Here is a 27,877-nt window from a genome sequence, read left to right on the forward strand (position 1 = left end):
CCTGTGTTTATCTTAGAGGAATAACATTGTCTGAGCCAAAGTTTGCCTTGTGCTCCGTCCTAGCAACAAGGAGAATTCTGGCCATTGAAGTCCACAACTCTGTCCAGAGCTGTCCAGTTTGGAGACCTCTGCTCTACGTCATGGCAGCCAGCATGGTCACCCTGGGACCCTGTAGAAGAATTGACATCCATGAGACTTTCCGAAGTCTAGAAGGGCAACAACTTTGCAGAAATCCGGGTTTTTCCCCACCGTGAAAGATGCTTTGTAGAAGGACTCTAGTTTCCCTTCCTTTGAGAAATTGCTCCTCTGACTCCCTCCGTCGGTCTGGAAGTGAATCCGCGGCCCTTAGCAGAAGTTGACGCCTCTTGTACCCCACTTCCTCCTGTCAGCGAGAGAACAAGAAAACCACAAGAGCACTTTTGACCACTTTTTCCCAAAGCAGCCTGGACCGAAGATAGCTGAGCTTCTGCGTCTTCGGCTTATTTTTTCCCCTCCTCCTGTGGATGGAGAAACACATTTTCCCATTAGCTGCTACAAGAACACATCCTAACACGGAGCCGGCCTCATGTTCCAGCTTTTGGCCAGCTGTGCGGTTTTTTGTGTGGAAGGCAAGGACATCAGATGTTTATATCCTGTTATGAAGGTTGCTATGGTAAAGCAGACAACAATCAGCAGTTAAAGGAAATCCCACCATTGGCCGATCTTCTGCTGAGAAGTTCCTAGGATAGGGGCTCCTGCTGATGGGGTGGGGAATTCATCTGGAGGCACCCCCCCAGCCCCCCCCCCCAAGTCTTGTAGCTCCAGAAAAAGCACACAAGTCCTGCTAAGGATATCCCACAGCCTTTTCTGCGAACTGTATTTGGCGTCTGTGGGATGGGATTTAGCCTCCAGAGATGGACTGAGAGGTTCTCCACCCACCAGACCAACGTTGGGCAACCTCTCTGCTCTTGAGGAAGGTTTCAGGAGAAGGATGCAGGCTAAGCAGCACAGCAGAAGGAGATTTTTTGGAGGGGGAGGGAGAGAGAAACAGCTGGATTTTTCTTCCTTTTTTTCTTCCTAAAATCTCTCCTCCATCCTTTGGCAAGGTCTAAACGCTGCCCTTTTCTCCTGGGGAGAAGGGGGGGATTGCTGGGATGCTGGATCAGACCCCAGGGCAGCTCTTCCACCTTTACTGGCCAGTCCTGCTTGTTACCATAAAAGCAGAACAGGGGAGCTGGCCCAGATGGGGACGGCCAAGGCAGAAGGTGGACCTTCTCCACACACACACACGTCCCCTCTCCTCACCAGAGGCTGGTGTGAGACCTTGGCACAGCGGGCTGGGAGGCCAAGCGCAGCCTCTGAAGGGTGTCAAGAGCCTCACACCCCTAGCAAGCCATAAAAGGCAAAGAGCGATGACGGCCGTCCCCGTCTGGCTAGCCTGCTGTGAGATGGGAGCCGGACAGGGATGGTTGCTCTCTCTGTTTAACTGAAATGGTCCAGTCCTCCTCCAAACCTCTGGCTGCATATAAACCTAGATCCTTACTCGAAACCCTCTTCAGGCGAGGGAGATTTGCAGGAGTTTGTTTATTATTAGCAGAGACTGCCCAGCCCCGAGAGGAGCCGAGCGCCCGAGAGAGATGGATGGAGATTCACAAGGCGGCTCTGTTTACTTCCTGGCATGTCACAGCCATCCTTCCCACAATTACATATCCCAGCACTGCAGACAGAATCGGCATTCCCTCCGCTTGCTGGCCAAAACCTCTTCTAGTTTTCCCTCGAGCCAGTTGGGAGCCAGACCGAGCATCCCGGAGGAGACGGAGCAGGACAGGGCAGAGAGGCCTTCCCGGCGAAGGTGTTGCCCGTCTGCTTTTGATCTCTGCTCCTGAAGAAGGGGGTGAGCAGAGCCTCTTGACCATAAATGAATGCAAAGGAAGAACGTGAAGCGTCACTGTTGGGGCCCAAAAAGGCAGGTTGCTGGGAGTCACCAGGGAAAGCTGCTTCCACCCTTTTTCTTCCAAAAGAGAAAACGGCAGAGAGCTTTTGAATCTGCAGCACGGACGCTCGGCAGCCGAGACGTTGGAGGTGGCTGCTTCTGCTTGCTCAGGTGGGGAAAATCTCTCATACTTTTCCTTTTAAAGCACTTGCTTCTTGTCCCGCTGTTGGGTGCAATGGTTTTGGTCAGGCTAATCCTTCTTCTTTAGCCATAGCAGGCTTTTAAAAACCTGCATGCCTTCCCCTCAGGCTTCTTATAAAATGCAAAGTTGACGGACCGGCAACGGGTAACAGATCTTGCTCGGGTTTCCTCTGCACAGGAACTTGGCCTGGGGGTTCCAGCCCCTGCCGAGCATGGAAGCTGCAGAACGGCCCCACTTGCCGGAGGGCAGCAGTGGGACTCAAAGCCAGCAGCCCCCGCACCTCCGAAAGACCTCTAAGATGTCCCGTGACGCTTGGGCTCCGATGGCGGAGCAGGAGGCTGGTGAGATCCCCTGGGCAAGGGGCACAACGGACCGCTTTCAGGTGTCCACGAGAGAAATGCAATTGAACCGAAGCCTGGAGGAGAGCGGAACAGGTGCGCAGGTGTGCGGAAAGGGCCCAGAGGAGCCGGGCGCGATGCAGGTGTTCCCAAAGCAATGCTCGGAAGAAGGCAGGAAGGTGAATGCTCTTTTGTACAGGCTGGAAGAAGCCAAACTTAGCATCGTCACCAGCCAGGGAGAGTCCCACCCCTCTGACTCTCCGGTGGCCTCTGAAAGGAAAAGGGAAATGACGGACCGCACTTGGCCTTGGGCTCAAATATATAACTTTGGCTGCCAGCAAAGCTGGGAGAGAGAAGCTGCAGATGGGAGCAGAGAGACGATCGATGCTCCCCGGGGACCCCTGAGGAGGCAGATATCCCGGTCAGATTCAGAGAGCAGCGGCTGTGCGGAAAGCAGGCACGTCAACAGGCTCGTGCTGAATTCCCCTGCAGAGGAAAGCAAGGCCGGGATCCTGAACTGGCTGGATTTTTCTGCAGGGGAGGAGACTGGAGAGACGGAGATTTCCCCGGGGCGAAGGAGCCAAGAGGCGGAAGAACAAACCTCCGGCGACCCAGCAATGGTCATTGAGGGAAGGGGGGATGGTCTTCCTTGGCCTGCAAGAGCCCCCAATGGCTGTCACCTAGGTGAAGAACGGAAGCTGGAGGAGCCCGAGAGCGTCAAGGTGGACAAAAAGGGCCTGGAGATCAGGAGGTCCACCGTTCTCAGCCTCGATTTGGTTTCTCCCCAGACTAGGAAACCCTCCAAGTGGACCTCCAGCCCCTCCCTTGAGAGCGAGGAAGATGAGGGGCTCTGCGGCCAACTGGGATTTGATCTCTGCAGTCCGGTGGAGAGTTTGCAGAGCCCTGAAACTGAAGCCCGACCTCTGGGAATCTCCAAGTCTTCTCCAAGCATGGTTGTGATGCTGCGGTGTCCTTCTCGCGCTTCCAGCGAAGGCTGCCAAGCTTCTGGAGAAACAGCCCGGGGAGACAAGCCTGTTTTGCCACCGCAGCAAAGAAAGAGAACGATGCAACAAGAGGAGGAAAAGCCCCTGAAAGTCGCCGACGTGAAGAAGACCTTTGAAAAGCAGAAGCCGGCAGCCGAGAAGGCGGCGTCACCTGCTAGGAAAGGTGAGATGGGAGCCTAAAATACAGGTGGTTTTTTAAATGTGGAGCCTTTGTTGGCTGCCCAGGAGGATGCTAACCAGGTAAGATTGTGTGTTATGTTAGATCCTCCAATACCAAATAAAAGTGGTTTGGATTTTCACCGAGTGCTTCTTCAGGCTGCCTTGTATCTGAGGAGTTACACCTTTGGTGTGCAGAGAATAAATAATTATGCTTTGGTCAACAGTCTTCTGAACTTGTCGCAGTTCAAAGAATCATGATTTTAGCCTAGTCAATCATGTTTGCTGGGCTCAGAGTCAGGATAAGATAGATAAACATTCTTGCCATTTTTTTTACTGCGAGCACACTGGCCCACATTAAAAACGAAATTCTGTTGCCTGCTCTCAAGAGAAAGTGGATCTGAAGTCCAAATGGTCTGGAGAGCAACAGAGGTTGCGAATGGCCAGGTTTCCTCTCCTCGTGTCGTGCAAAAATAAGTGAAAATGCACGGCTTCCGTAGGCACCCTCAGAAAATCCAGGCTTCATCCCTTGGTAGCAACGAGGCCTTTCCATGGGTAGCTGAAGGGACTCTCATGGGGGTGTGACGGCTTTCTCTGGTCACCTTTGCTTGGCACATACTTGTAGTCCTATTATTCAGAAGTGATTTTTCTGGAACTCTCTTTTCCGCTGGAAAAATGTTTCCCAGATGCTCCTGCAGATAGTTTCTTCTTCCTCCAATTCTGCAGCACCCCTTTCTGGTCAAAAAGCAAATGCCGTGAGGAAAACACACACCTGTGCTTCCTCATCCATTTTCTTTGGATAAAGAAGATGCTATTTTGCAGGTTTCTGGCAGATGAATAGGTAATCAAGCTCGCTTTTATGTTTGATCACGCTTTCCCTGAAAATGAACCCAGATGATTCTCGGTCTTTTAAGACTCTGAATCAAAAAGAAATCTTGGGAGGGACGTCTTGGAAGTCATTTGCTTGGGGAGTTTTGGGCTCTTTGTCCAGCTGGACTTTCCAGGCCAACATTTTGTTTTTTGGGGGCGTGTTTGTGTGTTCACAAATGGCAGGCAACCTGGGTTCTTTGAATAAATACGGTGCGTTTGTGGATTACGCAATGGACAGGGTTTCTTGATTCAATCTTTCTTCTGGACCGGCTCTCGTCCAGATTTGCAGGGATGCAAAGCCCATCATCCCCTGCCAGAGCAGCCCAGGGCTGGGGATGATGGGGGGCTGCAGTAGGAAGGTTGGGCGGTCCCTCCAGGGCAGTGATTTCGAACCTGGGCCACTTTTACGGCGGCTGGAGAATCCCGCAGAGCTCCAACCCAGGTCCGGTGCCCAACTGCACTTGAGAACCGCCAGCGCGGGTTGTCTACAAACAGCAGGTGCCTCGCCGGCCGAGGAGCGTCGCTGCGCCTGCGCGACAGAGGAAAAGGCCCGTGAGAGAAACCATCGCCCGCGCGGCAGCCAATCGGCCAGCTCGATTGGTCGGACCCCACCCCTTTCGCAATCGGGATTGGGCGCCCGGAGAGGCGCGCCGGGCGCCGATTGGCCTTCCTAGCCTGCCGCCCCGCGGGCGCGGTCGGAGGAAGGCGGGGCGTGGGCGGGGCTTTCGCCTGCCGGCCCCACCCCCGGCCCCCTGGCGGCCGGTCCTCGCGCGTGCCGGCCAGTCCGTGCGAGGCGGCGGCGGCGGCGGCGGCGGCTCTGCGGGCTCTGCGCGCGAGGAGGAGGCGGAGGCGGCGGCGGCGGCGGCTGCTGGGCGGCAGCGGAGGGCCAGGTGAGGGGGCGCCGGGGGCGGCTCTTGGCACGCCCGCGCTACAACTCCCATAGTGCGCAGCCGGCCTGGGGCTCTTGGAACGGGCGAGACTGGGGCTCCCGCGGGGTCCCTCGCCGGCCTGCGTTCACCTGCCCCGAGGGCCTCGCGGGGATCCCCTGCGGGGAGGGGTCGTCCCGGCCCGCAACTGGGCTCTGGACTACAAATCCCATCCGCCTCCCCGACCCACCTGGCCCAAGCCCTCCCTCCGCAGCCTCCCCTGCCCGGCCCAGGAGTCCGCCTGGCGCGGGCTGCCCCGTGGGGGTCCCCGAGGGCGTCATCGCCGCCCCCAGGCCCAGGCCGATGGGTGCTGTAGTCCATCCGCTCCGGTGCCCGCGTTGCCCCCGGGAGCCGGCTCTCCCCCACGCGCCAGGGGCTGCCGGGCAGGGGTCGCTGGCAGAGCCCGGGCGGGGGCGGAAGGAGGCTCCGTCTGGCGGGCAGAAGCTCCGGCCGAGGAAGCGGATCTGGCCGCCTCCGCAAAGGGGCAGCGCAGCGGCCTTTCCTCGGGGAGCCGTGGCGTCCGGCTGGGCGGGGGGCAGCCGGGAGGGCAGAGAAGGGGACCCCGCCGGGAACCATTGCGGGCGGCGGGCGGCGTTTGCAAGGAGTCGATGCCCCTGTGCCAATGGAAGCAGCCGCGGCGGAGGATGAGGGTGGCACGCGTGCAGAGGGTGGGGAGGGGGAGCACGGAGCGGTGCCCACCCAGGCCGGGCAGGTGGAAGGGGAAGGGGCGCCGGCGGGCCTGCAAAAGGGCCCCGGGAGGAACTTGGCGCGGCCCTCTGGGTGCAGCTCCGGGGAAGAAGGCAGGGTGCGGCTGTGCCAAGGCGGGAGCCAGAGCCAGGTTAACGGCGGCAGGCGGCGTGCAGGTGTTGGGTGCAGATTGGAGAGGAGGAGGAGGAGGAGGGCCCTGCGTGGGGGCGATGGGCGCTCCTGGTCAGTGCCAGGCTGCACTCAAGGGGCAAGAGGGCTCCTGGGTGGAGGGGGCTTTCATGGCCAGCGGGCAAAGGCCCCGACTGCAGGAAGCCACAGCAGAGATGGCATCATTGCTGGCGAGGCAACGTGCGGCTGCTGCTTTCCTCCATGTCGGAGCCCGCTTGAAGCTGGCGCATGGAGCTCCAGGGGGCCTGAAGCTGCACGGTTGCTGCCAGCCTTTTGCAAACGCTTGTGCATTTGGGGGCTGGTGGGGGGGCGGTTTGAATGCAGCCGATCCCTTTTCCCACGGGGTGGGTGGAAAGAACCTGGCAATAAGAGGCGCCTTCGCTTTGTACAGGGGAAGGAAGGAGGTCCTCTTTCCCTACGGGAAGCTGTGTGGGATGCAAACCCCTCGCCTGCCCGCCTCTCCTGGCTTCTCCTTCGCCCTGTGCGTGTAACAGTTGGTACCCCAGGCCTTCAGCCTTGCAGCCCTTCGCTGCTGCTTCCGTGGTGTGGGATGCCGTGGGAGTCTTTTGTTCTTCCAAGGCCGGCTGCCTCAGTCCGAGAGGGGAGGCATTAGAGCCCTCTGTGAGGCTGTGTCACTGGCTCTCTCCCAAGAGGGCTCCTTCCTTCTCATCGGAGGGGGGGAAGGGATGGTGAGTAAGGCTCTTCTCGTAGTTATTCACCTCCCACTCTGGGCTACTCTGAGGTTTACTTCAGAGGAAACACCTGCAGTCATGCTTGTGAGGCAACAGACATGTGCATTTTATTCCCTTCCGCTTCCCATCTCACAGGCTGTTCTCTTTCTGGTACAAACATTTCATTTATACGGTTCTGGGCGCAGGGCCTCTACGACTGTTTCCCAATATAGCAAATCAATAGGCGGATTCCTGAAAGTATTTTGAAACAATTGGACATTCCCTTGTGGAAGGGAACAGTGCTGCACAACATTGTGGCATCGCTTCAGAAAACAGTAAACGATTTGCAAGCTGATTAGAGGGTGGTTAGTTCAGTCGGTTGTTGTCGTAATTAGCTGTTTATAAACCGGAGCTGCAGAAAAGGGTTTGCCTGCTTGTGTGTTTGGGGCGAATGATGTTCCTCTCGCTGCCCTGAGCCCATGAACGGTTGTTTTTGGCTCCTGCACAAAATATTTTCTTGGGGAAGAATTCCCTTGGCAACTGGCTGTGGGGCCGACACCAATGGCCCAGACTATGGGATACAGCCCTGTCCGTGCCATATGATGTCAGGATGGCTTGCAGAACCTTCTGACGTTCCTTCGGATGGTTTACCTGCTCTTGGTTGCCTGTTTCGCCGGCTCTTCTCACCCCGGGTGACACTTCATGGGCGGAGCACAAAGGCAGCATGAGCTAAGAAGATGCTGGCTCTGCACAACGCATGGAATGCAAAACTAGGTTGACTATGAACCCCAATGTTTTGCTACTGTCCAGAACTATACCGGAGCTCCCAGTTTGCACCCTTGTCGACCGTTAAGATCTGGAGGTCGAGTTTTGACCTATTTTTCGACTGAATTCCAAGATCCACCGTGGAGCACTTTGTGCAAAAGTCAAAGAATGTTGAGCACAGGAATTAATTACGGCTCCCAGAACAGGAGGAAAGGCTTCCCTCCTCGCCTGCAGAGCTGCGTGGCTGCTGCTGGTGCCACGTTTTCTTTATTTCGGCTGTGTAATTTGGGATTGGTATGTGCCTCCACTGTGTGTCTTTTATTTGCTGCTGTCTCCAACTTGAATGCTTGAGTGCTGGTTTCTGTCGAAAGCCTGCGTGTAAATTGAATGAATCCACCAAGAAATCTATCTCTGCTGCTGAGAATCCCAGCCAGTGGATCCCAGTCGATCTTCTGGGCCGAAGCAACTTGAGATCAGTCCAAGGCCCTTGGAAAGTGGCCAGGAAAGGATCTGGCAGGAAGGGATCTGGTGTCAACAGTGCGGAATCTGCATCAGCTGAGGAAAGAGCGACAAAGGAGCTTGCTTGACAGAAAAGTGGTTCCTTTTTCTTTTTTATTTGTTCAGGAAAACAGAGGTTGCTGCAACTTGCTGACATGGTGGTGCTACCGGCCAGGGCCCTGCTTGCTAAAGGTTGTATTTACAGAGATAAAAGATCAAGGCGGAAACAGCCTACACACACACACACACACACACACACACACACAGACAACCCAGGAGTGGCGTGTTTTTCCCTCCCTGCTGCCGGCCTGCCAGATCAGGTCGGCCACAGACAGTTCTCGGAGGTCATGATTCATGGGGGGGGGGCCCTTCTGCCTTGGGCCGGTTCTGCCGTGTGACCGAGAGCCTTTTCGGAGATCCTGGGGCTGCTCCAGGGCGACCTTCCTACTTCTGGCATCTGTTAAATCTGGGAAAGGCTCCAAGCGTGCAAAGCAGAGGGCAGCGGTGGCTGCGCCGAGAGGCCTGGCCGGCAAAGCTAATGTGGTATCATCATGAAGCAGGCGGGAAGGGAAAGAATGTCCAATGAGGCTTTAATAATTCCAAATTTATTGCAGGCGTGCTAAAATTGAACATATTCATAGTAAATTCCATTAAATGGCTCATTTGAGCAAGGCCTGTCCGTTGGGCCCTCTTAAGCTGGTTTGGGGCTTTTGTTTTTAATACGTTTTGAGTTGTCTTACACCCCCGTTGACTTTTGATTTGCTTGGAAAGGCCGACTGTACACCCTTGTTTTAAAATTTGGATTGCCTCGCTGAGAATAAGCACGGCCAGCTCGTTCCCTTTGAGGCATTTCCCCTCTGTGACCAGTGGGAAGCCGGATTGCATGTCACGCCTTCTGCACCTCATTCTCCTGGGAAGTGTAGTTTCTCCAAAGGCTCAAGGATGATCCGGGGTGGGGTGGGGGTTTCCTCTGCTTAGGGAGCCAGAGCCCTGCGAGTCCCTTCAGGACAATGGACAGGCCAGGACATCTGATTCGTGAAACCCTCCTGGACGGACGCATTTGTTTCTCTCACTCAAAGGCCACCAGAATCCAGAGGCTCCTGGCGGTTGATGAAAACTTAAAACAGGTGTGCAAATAAGGAGGCCGTAAAGGATCAAGCCAGCGATGGCCGTCAGCTCCACCATGAGACGATGGCAACCCACCCAGGATGCGTCTCCACTTTCAGAGACTCCGTGAAGGAGCGCCATCCTAGCAGCTTTTGAAATGAAGCCATCTCCAGGATCGGGGCCACCTCTGACTTGACTTAAGCAGCATGGGGACCTGCGGTGTCCCCATTTGGGTGACAGGGTTAGCCTGGTTGCTTCTACCTAGTAAGTCGCTGCAGGTAACTCAGAGCCGCTCTAATGACTGGTCAAACAATAAAACTAATAGAAAAATTCAAGGGCACTTTTTAAAAACTCCACTCATAAACAAAACTCGGCTGAAATTCATCCAAAGCCTTGCTTTAATAAGTTGGGGTGTCACCAGTGAGGGCAAACGAGCATTTCAGCGCACCGGATCTTAAGGGGCTGTTGTGGGGTGGGTGGGTGGGGAGAAGAAACACCTGCTCAGGGCGGCCCTTGGCCAGAAAGGGGCAGATAGCCCTTATCTGTCGTAATGCTGCAATTAGTTTTCCCCTTTCTTCCCTGGCTTTAAGCTGCCATGATGTAGTTTCAAAGGCAGTGAAGTTCAAGTGATGCTAGCAGAGTCTAAACCAGGGGTGTCCAACCTTGGCAACTTTAAGACTTGTGGACTTCAACTCCCAGAGTTCCTCAGCCAGCAAAGCTGAGGAACTCTGGGAGTTGAAGTCCACAAGTCTTAAAGTTGCCAAGGTTGGACACCCCTGGTCTAAACCAATTAGAACGGAGGAATTGGGGTCCGAGGGAAAGACTCAATGAGCCGCCAGATCAAACCTGTTGGCATTCAGAAGACCTCACAGGTTAGGAATCGTTATCCTTCTAGAAACTTCGCACCATTCAGATGTCGCTCCTGGTAGTGGAGCAAAACGTAGCCAGGCTGGGCTTCGGCTTGGGGTTCAAGGAGCTGGTTTTCCCAAAGCAGGAAGACCCCTTCCTGGCCACTTTTCCAAGCTTGCCTTTCTAGGGGCTTTGGTCTTCATTGTCCACAGGGTGGGCTGAACGAGCAGAGGTCGGAAATGGCTGCCAAGTTATAAAATGGAGGCCGAAGACCACCCACCCCGTACCCTAAGCGTGGGATTTGTACCAAGTGAGTGCGGGAAGCACCCAGTGGTTTGAACTTCCCCAAACCCAGTAGATGTCCATTTTTCCGAGAGGCCCAGAATTAAATGCTGCCTTTCCAACTTCTCCCCTATGCCGCTTGGAGTGCATCCTTTTATACCTTCTTGGACTTCTTCCATCTCAAGGGCTGCATAGAGCAGTTTTTGTAATTAAAGCCGATGACTTCAAGGTGGGGTTTTCCCCTTAGCTTCACGGCCCCGTTTCGGTGCCCTCCAGACCTGCATTAAACCACAATTTCCAGAGTTCCCAGCCAGTGGGCTCGTCTGCTCCTCATGTGGCGAGGAGGAGAAGCTGGGTGAGAATGAGGTAGGCAGTTGCCAGAAGAACAGGAGCTGAGAAGAGAGAGAGAAAAGATGAGGAGGCCTGGCTGGTCTTGGAAGGGTTTGTCAAAGCAGGTGTGGGAGAGGCCGTGAGGAACGGTTGGGGAGGGAAACGCTGAGGGGACACCTGAGACCGGGACAGTTGGCAGGCTGGAAGCCGGACCTGGTGCTCTTCTAGTGGTGCTCCGAGACGGGGCCTTCCACGAAGAGAACATGTGTAGCTTGGGGTTGACATGAGGGGCCCTGGGTGCTCTCTCAGCTTGGTTGATTCCTTGCAGGCCTTTCATGACCCATGCTAGGCAACATCATCATCAGCGCATGGCCTGGTCTTCCTCCAGAGGTGGGCAATGGCTCTGTTGCTTGAACCCTGGCTCTCTATGCGACTGTGGCCCAGAGAAATCCAGAAAAACCCAGGCTTCCTTCAAGGAAGACGCTGCCCTCACGTTGGAAAGCTTCCTTGTATGAAGAGATGCCAGCTTTTCCATTCTCAGTGCCAGCACCGGAGATGCAACCTCACTCCTTTCTTGGCTCCAGCAGCATCAATTGGCCCTTTTGCCAACCAGATGTGCTCTCCTGAAGCATCAGCTAGCACGGCTGTGCTGGATCCAAGGGATTCTGGGAGCTGTAGTCCAGCACGTGGGAGGATGCCTTTCCTCTGGCCTTAGCTGGTCACCATTCAGCGGCCGTGGAAGCTGCTGGGGGGAGCAGCCCCTGAGGATCGAGGGGCCTTCATTTGCTCACAGCTGCCTTGCGATGGGCAAAGGCTCCAGAAACCTTTCCCCAAAAGGTCCATTTGGAAACGGGGATGCTGCCTTCTCGTCACGAAGGTTGCCTGCTGAGGCACGACCGTTAGCCATCATTGTGGAGGGAAGCCTGCGCACAGTGATTAACCCTGTTGCTCTGATAAGGAAACTAGGTCGCCAAGGGGAAGAAAGTGCCCAAAAGAGAGAGAGAGAGAGAAAGAGGGGAAGGAAAAATAAACAAGAAGGAAAAGCATGTGACTTAGAGCTACACCCAAGAGAAGGGGAGGGACTCGGTAAATTTGGCGCTGAGTGAGAATATTCTCCCCAGGCAAAAATGGGGGAAAGCATGGACAATTCTGTCGCAGGAAGGCCTGGTGGTGTGAAAGAGGCCACAATGCCAGCGGTGTTTGATGTGGTTGTAAATTAAAATGGGATGCGTACAAAAAAATGCCAATATCGGCAGGGAACTTGACTTAAACCAGTGTTATTTCCTGGTGATTAAATCATTGTTTAGACCAGGAATCGGCTAGACCTGGGGGGGTCTCCAGGTAGCCCTCCTGAAGGGCAGCTCCCACCCTCCCCTCCCTTCGGCCAGGAGTTTTGGTTCTCTACTCTTTGACTTCAGTTGATATTCTGAGTGCGGTCTTTGCATTCGGCCTGGAGCGATTTTCCCAGGCGCTGCTTCTTTGCTCCGAACCCCTTTGCTGGCTGTTGCCGGAGGCGTGGTGGGTGCTTCGTGGCACACGCCGTTCAGGGCATGGACGCCTTCGGCAGCCTGCGTCACAGGCGCATGTCCTTCAGAAAGCCTTCCTTGTGGGTGCTCATCTTGTGTTTGGGTGCTCACGGGCCAATTTAAACCCAGACAGGCTGAAAGCCACGGTGCGTTGCTCTGCTTTTTTCGCCGAAGAATTGCGAAATAGACTTCCTTGTACTTTTTCCCGAGCTGTTGGCTTTCATGCCTGTGGTCTGACTTGCTGTGGGAAATCAACAGGATCTTCTTGTCTGTTTTCAAGAGCTGAATTTTAGGTTTCCTTTTTCGCTGGTTGGTTTCAGGCTGACCAAAGCAGACCTGGGTTCCCACGATGGGGTGTGGACTTCCTTGCTTGTCGCTGCACTGTAAGGGAACGGAGTGAGAGCTTTAAGCCCCCTGATAGATGGAGGTGAACAGAGTGGGCAGGAGGGGGAGGCCGCTCGCCCTGTTTGTACTTTGGAACTTTTAGGATGGTTGTTGAAACGGAGACATTGAGCGCTCTGTTTGTTTTCTCTGGCCTCCTCTGAAGAATCTGCCCTGTGTAGCCTAAGCTGGGTTTTTTGCTTCTGTGGTGTCTTTTCCGGTCGCTTCTATAGCAGGATGTACTTCCTCATGCATCAAGCAAGGGGGTTTCGTTCACTCGCCTCTTTAGAGCTTCTTACCAACAGGAGAGACGGAACCCACTGTGAACGGTTACCTGAATTTTGAAGCAGGACAATCATTGGATTCCTTTTTCAAGTGTGGACATCACATTCACCCTGGTCCGAATTGTAATTGTCTCGTCTCAGATCTCTCCTGGCCTCTTCCCCAGAGAAGCCCTGTCCTCCTTCAACGTCCAGTTGGATCTGGGTGGATGCTCCTGGCTGGGGGAATTCTGGGGGGGTGAAGCCCACACACCTCCCAAGTTGTCAAGGTTGACAAACACCTGGCCAGGTCAGACCTTGACCTTCGACTGCACAAGCTCCTAATTTTGGCAATGTTAGATATCAGCAATACCCTCCCCCCACCCCCTTCAGGTGGGAGTGCTTGAAGGGGTCTCCTCCCTATGGCAGGGGAAGGAAGGTGTGGCTTTCGAAAGCAATTAACACCAGCAATTAATAAAGTCAGTGAGCTGCAATACGGGATGAAGAAGGAGGCCTCTGGGTTTCCTTTGATCTTCTTCTCCCCAAACGGGGTTGAGGAAACATTAGGAAGCCTCTGAATTAATGAGCTCATTAAAACTAGGAAGTGCCTCCACATATGTGCCCCCCCCTCGACTTCCTCCCTTCCTCTCTCATTAAAAAAAAAAACAAAAACCCTCCCCTCCCCAAGAATCACTTCAGGTTCCTTTTTCCTTCCAGCCACTGTGCTAAAAAGTGAGCGAACATTTACGGCATATAATAATCAGCTGCTTTTTTTTCTCTCTCTCTCTCTCTCACACACTTCCCCCCTTCCCCCCTCCAGTTTTATCATAAGGAGAAGGAGCAGCTTTTGCATCTTGCAAAACCTAATTAGGTAAAAGCACCGGCTTCAGAGCTTGGAATGGGGTTGGAGCGGCCCTCTTTGGCTCTCAGGCAGGAGGCAAACCTGGTTCCGTTTCTCACGTGAATTCTTCCTTGGAAACCCGGGTCAGGGCCCTCCAACCGTGGCCACTTCAAGACTGGTGGACTTCAACCCCAAAGCAAAGCTGGCTGAGGAATTCTGGGAGTTGAAGTCCACCAGTCTTGGCCGAGAGCCTTCGTGGTAGTCATGAGACCCTTTCCTACAAGCCCCGCCCTTCTTTATTATATATATTTTTGTTATGCAAAGGAGCCTGATCAAAAAGCTGCCCTCCAGAGCCAAGGGCCGCTTGGGGAAAAGAGTGCATGTCTAGCAGAACAACAGAGTTGGAAGGGGCCTTGGAGGTCCTCTAGTCCAACCCCCTGCTTGGGCAGGAAACCCCACACCCTTCAGGCAGTCGTCTAATCTCTTCACCGCCAGTGTTGGAGCATTCACAACCTCCGAAGCAACTCACTGTCCAGAAATTTCTCCCTAGTTCTAGCCAGGTTGCTTCTGTCCTTGGTGGCTTCCCATCCGTTGCTTCTGTGCTTCCCTGCATGATTCCTGCTGAGAAGTGCAGAGATGGCAGGCAAGGTGGGAACCTCTGGGTGGGCGGAGAGACAGAATAGATGCAAAAAAATATATATATATCAGTGGGACTGTGGCACATCAGCTCTAAACCTCATGCCCATTTTTAGAAATGCGCTCGGCTTTCTCACACTTAATGCTCCTTAATTTACAGGCTCCTTGCAAAAAGGGCACTTCTAAAATATTAAATTCTATCGGTGTGACTTCATGCGTGTAGCATTTCAGCCACACCTAAAAAATGCATATATATATATATATGAAAACATCCTAATTCTCTCGTTCCTTGGCAGCTGAATTAGCATGGTTCTTCTCTCTCTGTCCTTGTGGCCCTGCATTCAGGGGGAACTTTAGCCCTGATGGTGGTGAGACCCCAGGGAGGGTTCAGCAAAGCGCCTAGGAGGGTCGCCAGCCGAGGCCTTGCTCTGTTTGGAAGCCATGTGCAGCCTCTGCCTTGCCTCTTTGGCTAAACAAGCACAGCAGGGATTCACCCCACAAATAGAAGGAGGCGGGTGTGCTGCAGACGAGAAGGGGGATTGTCACGTGGGGGCATGACAGGAGTCGGGGGCGGGTGTCCTTTGGGGTGTCAGCCTTGTGGGGCACTTATGCTACGAGAACGCCGGAGAGGGGTTTTCTCCCCCACCTCCTGTGTGCGCACCAAATTTAGGGACCAGGATGTTTTGCGGTCCAGCGTTTCTGACATCTGCCTTCTCCCCCCCTTCAATCCTCTGCTGCCAATGGTCACCTGGTCATTCTCTGGCAAGAGAAGTTGTCGTCTTTCTTTAGGTCTGATTGCAGTGTGCCTTCGCCCCCCTCCCTCCCCCTCGTTTGCCTGAGACACGGGATGCAAAGGGGGTCCCCGCCAGGCCCAGAATCCCACCCCCAACCGGGGAATTCCAAAGACCGAAATTCCAGCTCTTCCTCAGAAGGATCTCGGCCTTTGCCAAAAACTCCACGGAGCCGTGATGGGAGGCAACGTGGCCCAGATAACCCTCCTGAGCAGAACCTGCTGTTCCTCTGTGTCAATTTATATCCCCTTTGTCTTAAAGGAGGCCGAAGGAAGAGAGATGCATTGTGCAGATCTCGGCTAAACGTGGACTGAGAAGCGAGACCGAAATAAGCCCTGCCTTGTTTTGCAGCCAGTTAACTCGTCCGTCCTTAACGGTTACAGCCGATCTCAAACTGGCGAATTGCAATCTTTCCTGCACCGCTTAAAATGGGGGGAAAAAAATATGTTGCAAATATTGGACGGTTATTCCACAATATTTATTTTATATTCCAACAGCTGGCGATTTGGGTGCTTGCTTTTGAATGAGTCAGCGGCCCCGTTTATGTCCCCGGTAACAATTCTGAGTTAATGCTGTTTGCGGTTTTCGAGGTGTTTTTGTTTGACTATTATTGCAAGACTGTTGACATTTCTTCCATTGAAAACAATTAACATAGATTAAACAAAAATATCTGCTACGATCTGCCTTCTTATTTCGAGGGCAGCCATGCAAATATTGTTGGGTTTGAAATTTGAATAATAATCGGACAGATTTGGAAAGCCAGCATCTCAGGCCAGAAGGCACCCCCCCCCCCCGCCAGGGAGCCTGTATTCTGGCCAGTTGGGATCCCCAGGGAGCGGTGCAGCTAGTCCTCGACTAACGACGGTTCACTTAGTGAACGCTCGACGTTACAACGGCATTGAAAAAAGTGACTCATGATCAGTTTTTCGCACTTAACGACCGTTGCAGCGTTCCCCCTGTGGTCACGTGGTTTACATTCGGACGCTTGACCCTGACTCACATTTATGACGGTCGGGGTATCCCAGGGTCCACATGATTCCCTTTTGCGATTTTCCGACCATCAAGGGGGAAGCCAGATTCGCTTAACGACCGTGTCGCTAACTTAAGAACCGCAGGGATCCGCTTAACAAATGGGGCAAGAAAAGCTGTAAAGTGGGGCGAAACCAATACCTTTCTCACTTAACGACCTAAATTCCAGGCTCAACTGTGGTCGTAAGTTGAGGACCAGCTGCAAGGGGTTGGGGAGGCTGCCCAGAATTAGGAAGTTGGCCTCCCAAATGCCAGGGGGGCTTCCTGTCCGGGGGGTGGGGAGCTGAATGGCAGGCCGGGGCCTCCCGCTGGGCAGTTGGGCCGTTTCCCCTAGGAGGAAGCTGGACCCCGGTCAAGGACGGATGTTTTTTACCCCCCCCGCAGAAACGATGAGGCGAGTGGTACGGCAGAGCAAGTTCCGGCACGTCTTCGGCCAGGCGGTGAAAAATGACCAGTGCTATGACGACATCCGGGTGTCCCGAGTCACGTGGGACAGTTCCTTCTGCGCGGTCAACCCCAAATTCGTGGCCATCATCATTGAAGCCAGCGGGGGTGGGGCCTTCCTGGTTCTGCCTTTGTACAAGGTGAGTGAGGGGGCTATTCCCATTCCCCCGGTTGCTGTCCTGTTGAACGTCGACCCCGTGGCTTTAATGTGCCTCCTCGTTGCAAGACGCCCGGATTCCCTCTCGGGCCCTCGGCCCGCTGAGCGTGCAACTCGCACGAGGGACGGAACCGCAGAGGGAAGGTTGGTGTGTCATAGCGACCCAACTACCAACCCTGGCCCCTCGGTCCGTTGCCTGACGTTCCTCCCCAGCGCAGTTTCTGAAGCTGTGGGTGCTCCCAACCACCCTGGAGGCTTTCCGGAAGAGGCTGGGCAGCCACTGGCTGCCTGAAATGGCCTGGGGGGGGGGTTGGACTAGATGACCTCCAGGGTCCCTTCCGACTCTGTCATTTTAGGTCGTGCATAGGGCAGTGGGCCCTTTTCCTACCCAAAGGGCATATATATATATCGCCCAAGGTTGGGGCAGAATCACACCCTCCCCCAAATCCTGCAGGTTGAAACAGTCCCTGCCCCTCTCGGAGACGGGTGGGTGGGTGATCGAGGTGGGGGGTTGGCTCTTCCTTCCCTGGGCGAAGGAGGCCAGCAGGGATCTGATTCTCAGCAACCCACATCCCTTTGCCGTGAGTCACGGAGCTCAGCCGGCCTCCCCCACCTTCCTCGCTGATCTCCAGCCCGGGGAGGGGGAAGGTTCCTTGTTTGCTCCCAAGGCTGAGCCAAGAACTCGGTCAGGCTCCGAAACGCCTCCCGGGTCTCCAGACGGTGGGAGAGAGGGCGGCCCCTCCTCACCTGCAGCCCTGGACCTCCGCACATTATTTCTCTGGCTGGTGGGTGGGTGAAGAGGGCGCAAGGCTCGCTGCCTCCTGCTGGGCTCTGGGAAATCACAGCCCCCCTCTGGCGAAGCTGTAGCTTTGGGTGGATGCCCTTGGGGGACTCTGGGGAGAGCGGTGGGTGCAGGGCCCTTTTCTCCGGGGCCTTTTGCCCCACAGAGGGGAAGAGGCTCAGTTCAGGCCAAGCCTCCCCAGCCAGCTGCAGTCTTGGCCGTGCCCAGCCTGCCTGATGAGCCCTCTCCCCCCTCCTCCTCCCCTCCCCAGCCAAAGGAGGGAGGCTCCGCCTGTCTCACCACGGGGAGTGGGCTCTGCTCCTTGGGCCTGGCCCCCAGGCTTTCTGGCAGCCTCCTTTCTCTCTGGGCTCCTCCGTTCAGTGGAGCCTCGCCTCCATGGGGCCTGCAGCATTTCCACGGAGGAGGAGGAGGAGGAGGAGGAGGAGGAGGAGGAGGAGAAGAGGAAGAATCCGTCTATCAGTTGTCAGGCCCTGGCAGTGGTTTTTACCATATATGGCCATCAGAGCTCTTTCGGCTGCAGCCGTCCTGAATAATATCCACCCTCCGCTTTGATTGGCCACTCGGAGCCCAGAGGATGGAAGGGAGGGTTGGCTCGGAGCTGCTGCTGCGGCGGCTGCAGCCTCTTTGAGTCGGGGAGGAAGAGGAGGAGGAGGAGGAGATGGGGGGGGGTTTAGCTCTCTCTCTCTCTCCCTGGCTCTTTCCACCGTTCCCCACCCTGCCCCCTCTGGGCACCAGCTGGGCGCAGCCTGGGGAGGGCAGCCCAGGCGGGGCACATGGGCTCTGCCTAGAATGGCAAGGCAGGTGGGGAAGGCCCCCGTGTGTCCTCCCCCCACCAGCCTCCCTGTTCCAGGAAGGAGGCTGGAATGGCAGCACGTGGGCACCGGCCTGCTAAACCCAGGCGCTCCTTCTTCTTGGCAGAGGTCTTTGTCTCAATAAGACAAAGGAACCTTGGACAGGGAAATGGAAGGGAAACGAACGCCCAGCAGACCCGAAGGCGCGTCGGTAGCCCAGCTCCCCTTCCCCACCAGAGTCCCAGGCTGGGAGGACTTCAGCTCCCAGAATCCCCTCTGCAATACGGAAGCCCCTGGGGATTCAAGGGGGCTCGCCTGGTTGGGCGCGGCCAGGTTAAACGAGAATCCTCACCTCGCACAAGGCAGCCCAAACCCTAATTGGTGGCTTAGCGCCGTGTTTCTCAGCCCTGGTTGCTTTAAGGCTCCAGCTACCAACGAAGAGCCCTTGAGTCCATGGAAATAATAAAACGGTTGGAAAGCCCCAGAAAGGTTTTCCTTTCCAAGCCAGGACTTTGCCTTTTGGGTGGAGTTCCTCTTAAGCTCGGATTTTTCTTCCCGTTTCCCTTTCCTCGGTCGGGGAGCCTCGGCCAGGAGTTCACGGTTTGCCTTCAGCGTTACTCTGCCAGTCCAGGGTAGGGTCTCCCTTTTGTCCCCAAGCCAAGAACTGGCCTGTTCTGGAAAAACCTGCACCTTGCGAGGGGCCGAAGGCCAAGAGTCTGGCTCCATCCTTACTCTTCCTCTCCCAAACCATTTCCCTTAAATCAATGAACAAGTCGATGCACAAATACACCGAAGAGTTGGTGTTGTTGGTAAGGCCACGTGTGTGTGTCTCACCATGAGGATGTGGGCTGCGCCGTTTGTAGCCTTAGACAAAAGCGACTTTTGGCCCTGCGTGCGTGAAGTTTCGTTTCTCTCCCCATTGTGGCTTCCAAAAGATCCAGCTGGCAGTTTCCACAGGAAGTGTGTGCAAGTTGTGGCCTGCCTTGCGGAGGGTGGGGACCGTTTGGTGGTGCTGGGAATTGCTCAGCTGTCCCTCCCGCTTCTGCTTTTGCCCCCCCCCCTCCCCGTGAAGAAAGGCCAGGGGATTCTGGGAGTTGGTCCGCCTCTCTTGAAGCTGCCCCGGTTGAGGAACCTTGCTCCTTAGTCTGGCTTCCCTGGGTCGCCTCCCTCCCTCTCTTATCTTTCAAACTGGGTGTGCCAAACTAGGTGTGCCTCCCTCCCTCCCTCCTCTCTGATCTGGCGTGCTCCCCCTGGGCCCAAGAGAGCCCGGACCCTCCTCGGTTGGCCCCCCCATCTCCAAGGCTTCTCCAGAGGGGGAGAGAGGGAGGGAGGGAGCGATAAGGCCTGTTCAGGGTCTCCGCAGTAGCTGGAATCCTCTCCCCTCACAAGGCTTAAGCCCCCCTCCCCCATTGTGCAATGGCAGCTCCTCCTTATCTCAAAGGGGGGGGGGGCTGGCTTAGTCATGGCGATCCCGTCTCCGGGATGATTAATGGCCATTTGTCATGGGCTGAATTGGCGGCAGGGCCTCTCCATTGAAGCCTGGTGCCTGGGCAGGAACCATCTGGGCCCTCTTGGTAGACGGGGGTGGGCGGGGGGCCAGGCTTGCTAGAAGATAAGTGGCCAGCTGGAGTCTCTGGCCTTGGGGGCAGGGGGTGGGCGGCCTCCGAAGAAGAGACACCAGGGAGAGGTCCCACTTTGCCTTTCAAGGCCATTCCTCTGGGGTCCGGCATCCTCCGCTCCGTCTTGTAAAATAAAACACACAAGGTGGGATATGTGAGCCGCCATTATACCTTCTCGGAGCTTCTGCTTCCCTTTCTCTGAACCTGGATCCAGAAATGGACTCAGGACAGATTTCCCCGGACAGGCCTTGGGAGCCACTCTGCAGGCCTCGGTTGAGCTGCTTTGGGGGCAGATGGGAAGCCCCGGATAGAAGGAGTCAGCCGCCTTCCTCCTTTGCAGCTCGCTGACCCTGCATCCATCCACCCGCCCACAGCCTCTTGCGCTTCTGCTGTTGTCCCTCTGTGGGCGAAGGGCTGCCCCACCAGGGCCCTTGAGTGCTGCCTTGCAGCTGTGCCCCCTTCCCGGCCACGCATCCCCCCCCCCTCGCCCTGCCCTAATCAGGAGGAAAGCAGTGGGGGCTCCTGAGTGCAGGAGGGGCTTCTGGTTCTCCCACCCCTCCACCCCCCCCAGCTGGGCAGCTGCCTGGCTTCCGATTTTGACCAGCAGGGCCAGGGCCAGCCAGACACGGTTTTAGCACGGCCTCCAAAGCCTTTTGTACGGTGAACTTGGGGTTTCCAAGGCTAACCTTCCCAGCGTTGGCTGCGCAGTCGCCCAGGCCGCCTTCCAAGGGTCATTCCGCACAGGGAGCAGGGAGAACTTTTCTTGGGAAACCCAGCCGTAAACATGAGCCCGAAGGGTGTGCCGGTCCTTCTGTGGACGGGATGCAGCCGCCTGAGCTCCTCGCAAACAAGCGTTGTGAAATGAAGCTCGCGATGCTTTTCCAGAGAGCTGATGCGTTCGGACAGGGGTGGTGGTGGTGGTGGGAACTTTTGCAGGGAGACCCTGGTTTCATGATGGAGCCCACCCTTCCCTTGCCAGAATCCCCCGATTGAGCTCTCGGGGTCCCCAATGCCGCAGATCAAGGAGGGAGCTGCCAAGGAGCCGTTTTTGCTACCCCCCTTGGCACGCCTGCGACTCGGCCTCTGGCTGACGGCCTCCTTTCCTCCCCCTCTCCAGACCGGCAGGATCGACAAGTCCTACCCCACCGTCTGTGGCCACACCGGGCCAGTGCTGGACATTGACTGGTGTCCTCACAACGACCAGGTGATCGCCAGCGGCTCGGAGGACTGCACGGTGATGGTGAGTGTGGGGGCCTCGCCTTTGGGTCTCTGCGGCTGCGCCTTGCTCACTCGGGTGGCGCTTCCCGGGCAATTGCCTGGCCCCACTCAGCAGGTGGTTCATTCAGGGCCGCCTGGACGTGGCCGGAGTCGAGCCTCAGAGCGGGAGGGGGGCAGCTGCTCCTAATCTGGGCTGTCTGGGGGGGACGCCGGCAGAAACCGTGCTCAGTGCCTGGTGACAGAGATCCTCGCGTCACGCTCAACGGAGCCTCCGCTCCTCCCGGGGGAAGCAAGCATGATGGGCAGCTCATCACTGCCTCCCGGTGTTTGGCCGGAGCTTAACCCGGGACTCTCCAATCTTGGCAACTTTTAAGGCGCAGGGACTTCAACTCCCAGCATCCCCCAGACAGCGATGAGTACTTTAAAAAAAAGGGGGGGGCGGGGTTTAATGTCCAAATGTGTCATTGAGGCTGTTGGTCATTGGCTGCTGAGCATGCAGGGAGAAACAGGGTGCCAGAAAGGTGAATAAATCCTCCCTGGCTCACGGTTGGTGTGTGAATGGGGGCTAAGCAGTGCGTGGAACGGAAAACGGAAGCCCCCTCCCACCAGAGGAAGGCAGGACGTGGGAAACTCGGAAGGGTGTTTAGCACAGGCTGTACAAGCAAATGTGCTGGGAAGCAAGGAAGAGCCAAGGAAAGGGAGGTGTGTTGGCTTCTCCCAGGCCCTTAGACACCCATCCAGGGAGTTAGGCAACCTGTCTCGGCCGAAGGTCACCTAGGGTGGATTGCCAAGAAAACTGGCTGCCAAGGATGATTCACCCGGCAGAGTCAGGCTGGCCCCAGCAGGACCCTGAGCCCAGTCCTGGGCTGAATGGCCATCGATGGGCCCCCGAGTCACCCGGGCCTTGTCATCCTCGAGGTGAACTCTGACCCTCCCCCGTTCTGGTGGGAAGAGGGAAAAGGGCCAGAAGGTCCCTCCTAGATGCCTTGAGGGTTGGTACAGGAGGCCCATCCGGCCTCGATGCTGAAGGTTCCCCTGGACGCTTTGCAAGGCCACGAGAGCCCCCCAGGGCTCTGCTTTCGCTCCAGGGGCTGACAGCCAGGGGGGCCTTTGGCCTGACCCGCTCCTGAACTGGCCTCCTTTCTTAGCAGGGAAGGAGCCCTCAGAGGCCAGGGACCCTTCCAGGCCGCCCGAAGAGCCTGGCCTCTGGCAGCAGCAGATTCAAGGCCTGGGGGTAGGGCTTCCAAGGCCCTTCCAGGCCCTGTTTGAGGGAGGAGAGATGCCCCAGTGGCAGCTGGGGCTGGGCTGGAGGAGAGCTGCCCCCACCCGGCTGAACCAAGACCGCTAAGAAGCCAACGTAGGAGAGGGAAGAGAGCCGTCAGAGGCAGCAGCCCAGGAAGGGGAAGAAAGCCCAGCCTAAAAAAGCTCCTTCTGGACAAACTGTGATTGGCCTGGCAACACCCCCCCCTTCCTCCTCAGCCGCCTTCCGGAGGCCCACTCGCCCCCTTGGCCTCCTTCCTTCTCTCGGCAGGTCTGGCAGATCCCAGAAAACGGCCTCACGCTGTCCCTGACGGAGCCTGTGGTCATCCTGGAGGGCCACTCCAAGCGAGTGGGCATCGTGGCCTGGCACCCCACCGCCCGCAACGTGCTGCTCAGCGCAGGTAGGCCGAGGAACAGGGTGCGATGGGCCAGGCTTGGGCCTTCAAGGGGATTGCTGGATCTGACCTCAGCAGGCAGTTAACTGGTGCTGCTGCCTCAGCCTCTTCCTCCTCCTCTTCCTCCTCCTCCTCCCCCACCCCCAGGCTGTGACAACGCCATCCTCATCTGGAACGTGGGCACTGGGGAGCCCCTCATCAACCTGGACGACATGCACCAAGACATGATCTACAACGTCAGCTGGAACCGCAACGGCAGCCTCATCTGCACGGCCTCCAAGGACAAGAAAGTCCGTGTGATCGACCCCCGGAAGCAGGAGATTATGGCGGTGGGTCTCCCGGGGGGCTCCCTGGGGGGTTAGGCTGGGCGGGGAGAGTTTCTGGCCGCCTGCTGCCCTTGCAACAGAGTACAGAGTTCCAAGGCCCATCATCCTTGTCCTCGCCCTGCCCGGGAGCGAAGTTGAAAGCTGTGGCCGTTTCGTGCTGTCGGGAATGTGACTCTCCCCCTCCTCCTCCTCCTGCAGGAGAAAGAGAAGGCGCACGAAGGCGCCCGGCCGATGCGAGCCATCTTCCTCTCCGACGGCAGCGTTTTCACCACGGGGTTCAGCCGCATGAGCGAAAGGCAGCTGGCCCTCTGGAACCCGGTGAGTGTCCCTGGGGAGCCCCTCGGGCAGGGCCCTCCCACCGTGGCCACTTTAAGACTGCTGGATGAGGAACTCTGGGAGTTGAAGTCCACCCGCCTAAAAGCGGCCAAGGTGGGCGGGCCCTGCCCTAGACCAATGTCTCTCCACCTTGGCCACTTTAAGGCGGGTGGACTTCAACTCCCAGAGTTCCCCAGCCAGCCACGTTTCTGGCAGCTTAAACATGGAGAGGACCTTTGGAGAAACCTTTGGTTTAGGGGCGTCGATCTGGAAGCCGCTCCCCTTCCGGCTTCTCTGGACGCCTCTCCTTCGGCTAAAAGGGCCTCTTGTCTTGCAGAAGAACATGGGCGAGCCCGTTGCCCTCCATGAAATGGACACCAGCAACGGCGTCCTGCTGCCCTTTTACGACCCGGACACCAACATCCTTTACTTATGCGGGAAGGTGAGCCAAAATAATAACAATAACAATAATAATAATAATGTGGATCGTCAACATTGCCATACCTGGGGACAGCAGAATCGAGGAGAAAGCAACTTGGGAAAACCCACCAGATATCAGGACTTGAGAATCGAACTGCCGAGACTCTGGCATCAACCAGTGCAGGTGGTTCCACTGGTACTGGGCATACTGGGTGCTGTGCCTAAAGACCTAGGCAAGCACGTAAAAACAGTTGGTGCTGACAGGATCCACCCTGACAGGATCACCATCAAATAATTTCTTTAATTGAAGGGAAAAAATGATTTCTAGGTGGCCCTGGAGCTGGGTTTTCGTCTCTGGGGTTTGTTTTGGGGTTCCCAGCGTGCAGGAATAGCCCCCGAGGAATCCACCCCGTTTCTTTGGAAAGGTCCTCTCCTAAAAGCAGAAAGCAGGAAGGAAAACTGGAGAAGGTTCTTGGCAGCAAGGGCCCCTCCCCCAAAGATCTGGGTGCCCCCCCCCCAGTTCCCCTATTCTTTAGAACCGCTCCAGAGGCCGAAGCCTCTTCCTTGTCCTGTAAAGCAGGGATCCCCAACCTTTTGACGCCGGTGCCCGATATCAGCTGGGCGCCGCCATCTTTTTGATGAAAAGTGCTTCCGGTGAGCTTTCTACCTGGAAAAGCTCACGGAAGCACTTTTACCAAAAAGATGGCAGCGCCCAGCAACCAGCGGCCCGTAAGAGTTGTTCCGCAGACCGGTATCGGTCCGCGGACCGGCGGTTGGGGACCCCTGCTGTAAAGGCTTCTGCTGTCACTCTTGTTCAATGCCAGCCGCCTGGAAGGGTTGGGGGTCGAGGAGCCGATGTCATGCTTCATAATAAGACAAGGCAGGCAGTCCTCGACTTACAACACTCTGTTTAGTCACTGGTTACAAGGCACAGGAAAAAAAAAGATTTTTCACCCTTACGACCGTTGTAGCATCCCCCTTGTCCGAATCCAGGCGCTTTGGTCACTGACTACGACGGTCGCCGCGTCCCGGGGGTCATGTGATCCCCTTGGGCGACCTCCTGGCAAGCAAAGTCAGTGGGGGGGAGTCGGATTCACTTTACAACCATCAACCCCTGCGGGGCTTCACTTAACAACAGCGGCCAGAAAGTTCGCCAAACGGGGCAAAAGCTCCCTTAACGAAGGTTTTGGGCTCGATTGTGCTCGTAGCTCGAGGGCTGCCAGTCTATAGATCCCCCCTTTCACCCCCCGTCTCTTACCCTCCCGCAGGGCGACAGCAGCATCCGCTACTTCGAGGTCACGGAGGAGCCTCCCTACGTCCATTACCTCAACACCTTCAGCAGCAAAGAGCCCCAGCGGCGGATGGGCTTCATGCCCAAGAGGGGCTTGGACGTCAACAAGTGTGAGATCGCCAGGTGAGGAGGGGCTGGACGCTCTTCTTGGCCTTCTGGAAGGGACCCTGCCGGGTAAAATGCTACGCCAGGGTGTCCAACCTTGACAACTTTAAGACTTGTGGACTTCAACTCCCAGAATTCCTCAGCCAGCTTTGCTGGCTGAGGAATTCTGGGAGTTGAAGTCCACAAGTCTTAAAGTTGCCAAGGTTGGACACCCCTGTGCTACGCAGGGAGCTCTGGAGGGGAAACCTCTGCATTAGACCCCCTCCGTCTCTTGGCTTTGGATTCCTGGCCAAGTTTCTGGTCCCCAGGCAGGCCGGGAGGGAAGAGGATATGCCCCTCCCTCTGCAGACGTCGCTGACATGGCGGCTCGTCCTCTCGACTCCTCTCCCAGGTTCTTCAAGCTTCACGAGCGGAAGTGCGAACCGATTATCATGACCGTCCCCAGGAAGGTGAGCCCCGGTTCTTCTGGGTCCGGGAGATTCAGCAGGGCAACTGACCGGGTTGACGCCTGTTTCTTTCCCTCCTCCTCCTCCTCCTCCTCCTCCTTTCCCAGTCCGACCTCTTCCAAGATGACCTCTACCCGGACACAGCTGGGCCCGAAGCCGCCCTGGAAGCCGAGGAGTGGTTCGAGGGGAAGAACGCTGACCCGCTCCTCATCTCCCTGAAACACGGCTACATCCCAGGGAAAAACCGGGACCTCAAGGTGGTCAGGAAGAACATCCTGGACAACAAGCCGGCTGCCAACAAGAAGAGCGATCTCATCAGCACCCCAAAGAATGTGCCGGACACCTCAAACCCCGTGAGTATTAAAAACAAAAACCCATCCTTCTGCACCGGACGGAATTATTGTTCTGCTTCATCACCTGTGGTCCAAATCCATCCTTTTCTGTCAGCCTCGGCCGCACTTAGCCGAGCTGGGTTGGGGCTTCCCTCATCCCTCCCCCTCCCCATTCTGGGCTCTTCCCGCCCCCACTTCAGGACCGACCCTTTTGCCTCTTTCTCCTTGTCGCAGCAAAACGAAGCCAAATTGGAAGAAATCTTGAAAGAGCTCCGGTCGCTCAAAGACACAATCGCGCACCAGGACGAGCGCATTTCCAAACTAGAACAGCAGGTGGCGAAGATGGCCGTCTGAGAGCCAGCTGGGGTGGGGGGCGGAGAGGGGGCTTCTGCGGCAGGGGGAGGAGGAAGCAGTTCGGACTGTGAGCCACCTGCAGGGCTATGGAGAGGGAGGGGCCCAGCCAGCCGGCCCAGCCCAGCCCCGTCGCGGCTGGTCAGCGGAAGCGCCTGGCAGGGCAGCCAAGCCCTTGCTAGCAAGCAGCCCCTCCGTGTGTCCTGACATCTTCGTGGCCAGAGCAGACACTGCCGCCTCCTTCCTCACGCCTGTCCATCAGCCGGAGGGTCAGCCATTCCACGGGACCCGCAAGACGCCAGCTGGAATCCCTGCCGGACTTCCTAGAATCGAGGACCAAAATTTCTTGGTTTCAAAAACACACACACACACACACACGTTTTTTTCCCTTTTACTTTCGAGTTGCCAAAATCCAAAACTTTTTATTGTTTTAATTTTTTTTTTCCTTTCTAGCATTTTTACAGTATTTTGTAAAAGGTTGTTGCGTATTTGTGCCATCTCAGCAACAAATAAGTTGTGTATGACTGTTTACTTTCGAGCACCCGGTGCAGCCACATCACTGCCGGTTCCGAAAGACTAATTTTAATGTTCCTGCCCTCCCGATTTCTGGCTCCCCTGAAATTTGCGTGGATTTGAGGGCGGGGAGGCGGCCTTGCTTTCCCACCCGCTGCCGTTCCAAGGGACTGAACCCCACCCCCCCACTTCCCCCGGAGCGTCTTCTCTCAAAAGCTGGGGAGCCTTTATGCCAACATGGGTTGAGCTTTCGTTTAATCTTAATCATTGTGTCAAACGTTGGCATGCTGTGATTGCGGATTTCTGCCTCCATGTTTCCTGCAGATGTTTGTTCTATTTATCATCCAGGTGTTACAAGGTTATAAAAAAAAAAACCCGTGATGAATTTGGGACATTAAGGACAAATGCACTAAATTTTGCAAGCTGTTGGGAAGGTCTCCGAAGTTATTTACATGCCCCCCCTCCCTCCCTCCCTCGCTCTGCTCCAAGCTCGGGCTGATCCCCAAACCCTCAGCGTCCCCCCTCCTGGTCGCACAAGGCCCTTCAGCTGCGAGAGACATCCAGGGCTTTGGGGCAACTGAGGCGTCCAGCTTGGCCGTCCGTCCTCCGCAGCAGCTCCATGGGCAGCCGTAGGCATAGGAGCCCGGACAGTCCCCCCCCCCGCCAAGGGGCTTCCCAGCTTAAGTGAGGGTTGACAGGGGAGGGGTCCAGTGGCGCTTACAGATTCCTTCTGGGGGTCTCGGGGATCTTGTCCGGCACACCCCAGCCTTCCCAGGCCTTCTGGAAGTGCTGGGGGATTTTTCCTGTTTCCTCAAAGGGGGATCCGGGCTTCACTAGGCCCC

At 56.2% G+C, this 27,877-nt stretch overlaps 1 protein-coding gene across 3 annotated transcripts; it reads left to right on the forward strand.

Annotated features, from left to right (window-relative positions):
• Positions 1 to 2,803: 2,803 nt before the first annotated feature.
• On the forward strand, positions 2,804 to 27,463 carry CORO1C (coronin 1C). 3 transcript variants are annotated; one of them, XM_087942521.1, is made up of 12 exons: positions 2,990 to 3,136; positions 3,241 to 3,619; positions 16,635 to 16,834; positions 21,181 to 21,303; positions 22,813 to 22,942; positions 23,084 to 23,265; positions 23,461 to 23,580; positions 23,915 to 24,019; positions 25,266 to 25,411; positions 25,785 to 25,842; positions 25,947 to 26,192; positions 26,406 to 27,463. In XM_087942521.1, exons 2-12 carry the CDS (start codon positions 3,403 to 3,405, stop codon positions 26,523 to 26,525), a joined length of 1,647 nt encoding a protein of 548 aa, XP_087798647.1. In that variant the 5' UTR covers positions 2,990 to 3,136; positions 3,241 to 3,402; the 3' UTR covers positions 26,526 to 27,463. The 3 variants fall into 3 exon arrangements, with proteins under 3 accessions (XP_087798646.1, XP_087798647.1, XP_087798648.1); XM_087942520.1 differs by having other exon boundaries at positions 2,804 to 3,619; XM_087942522.1 differs by lacking the exons at positions 2,990 to 3,136; positions 3,241 to 3,619 and adding an exon at positions 5,222 to 5,372.
• Positions 27,464 to 27,877: the final 414 nt, after the last annotated feature.

The sequence above is a fragment of the Notechis scutatus genome, chromosome 13 (assembly GCF_049901735.1).
Source record: "Notechis scutatus isolate UNSWTSFEM ecotype Mainland chromosome 13, rNotScu1.2, whole genome shotgun sequence".
NCBI lineage: Eukaryota > Metazoa > Chordata > Lepidosauria > Squamata > Elapidae > Notechis > Notechis scutatus.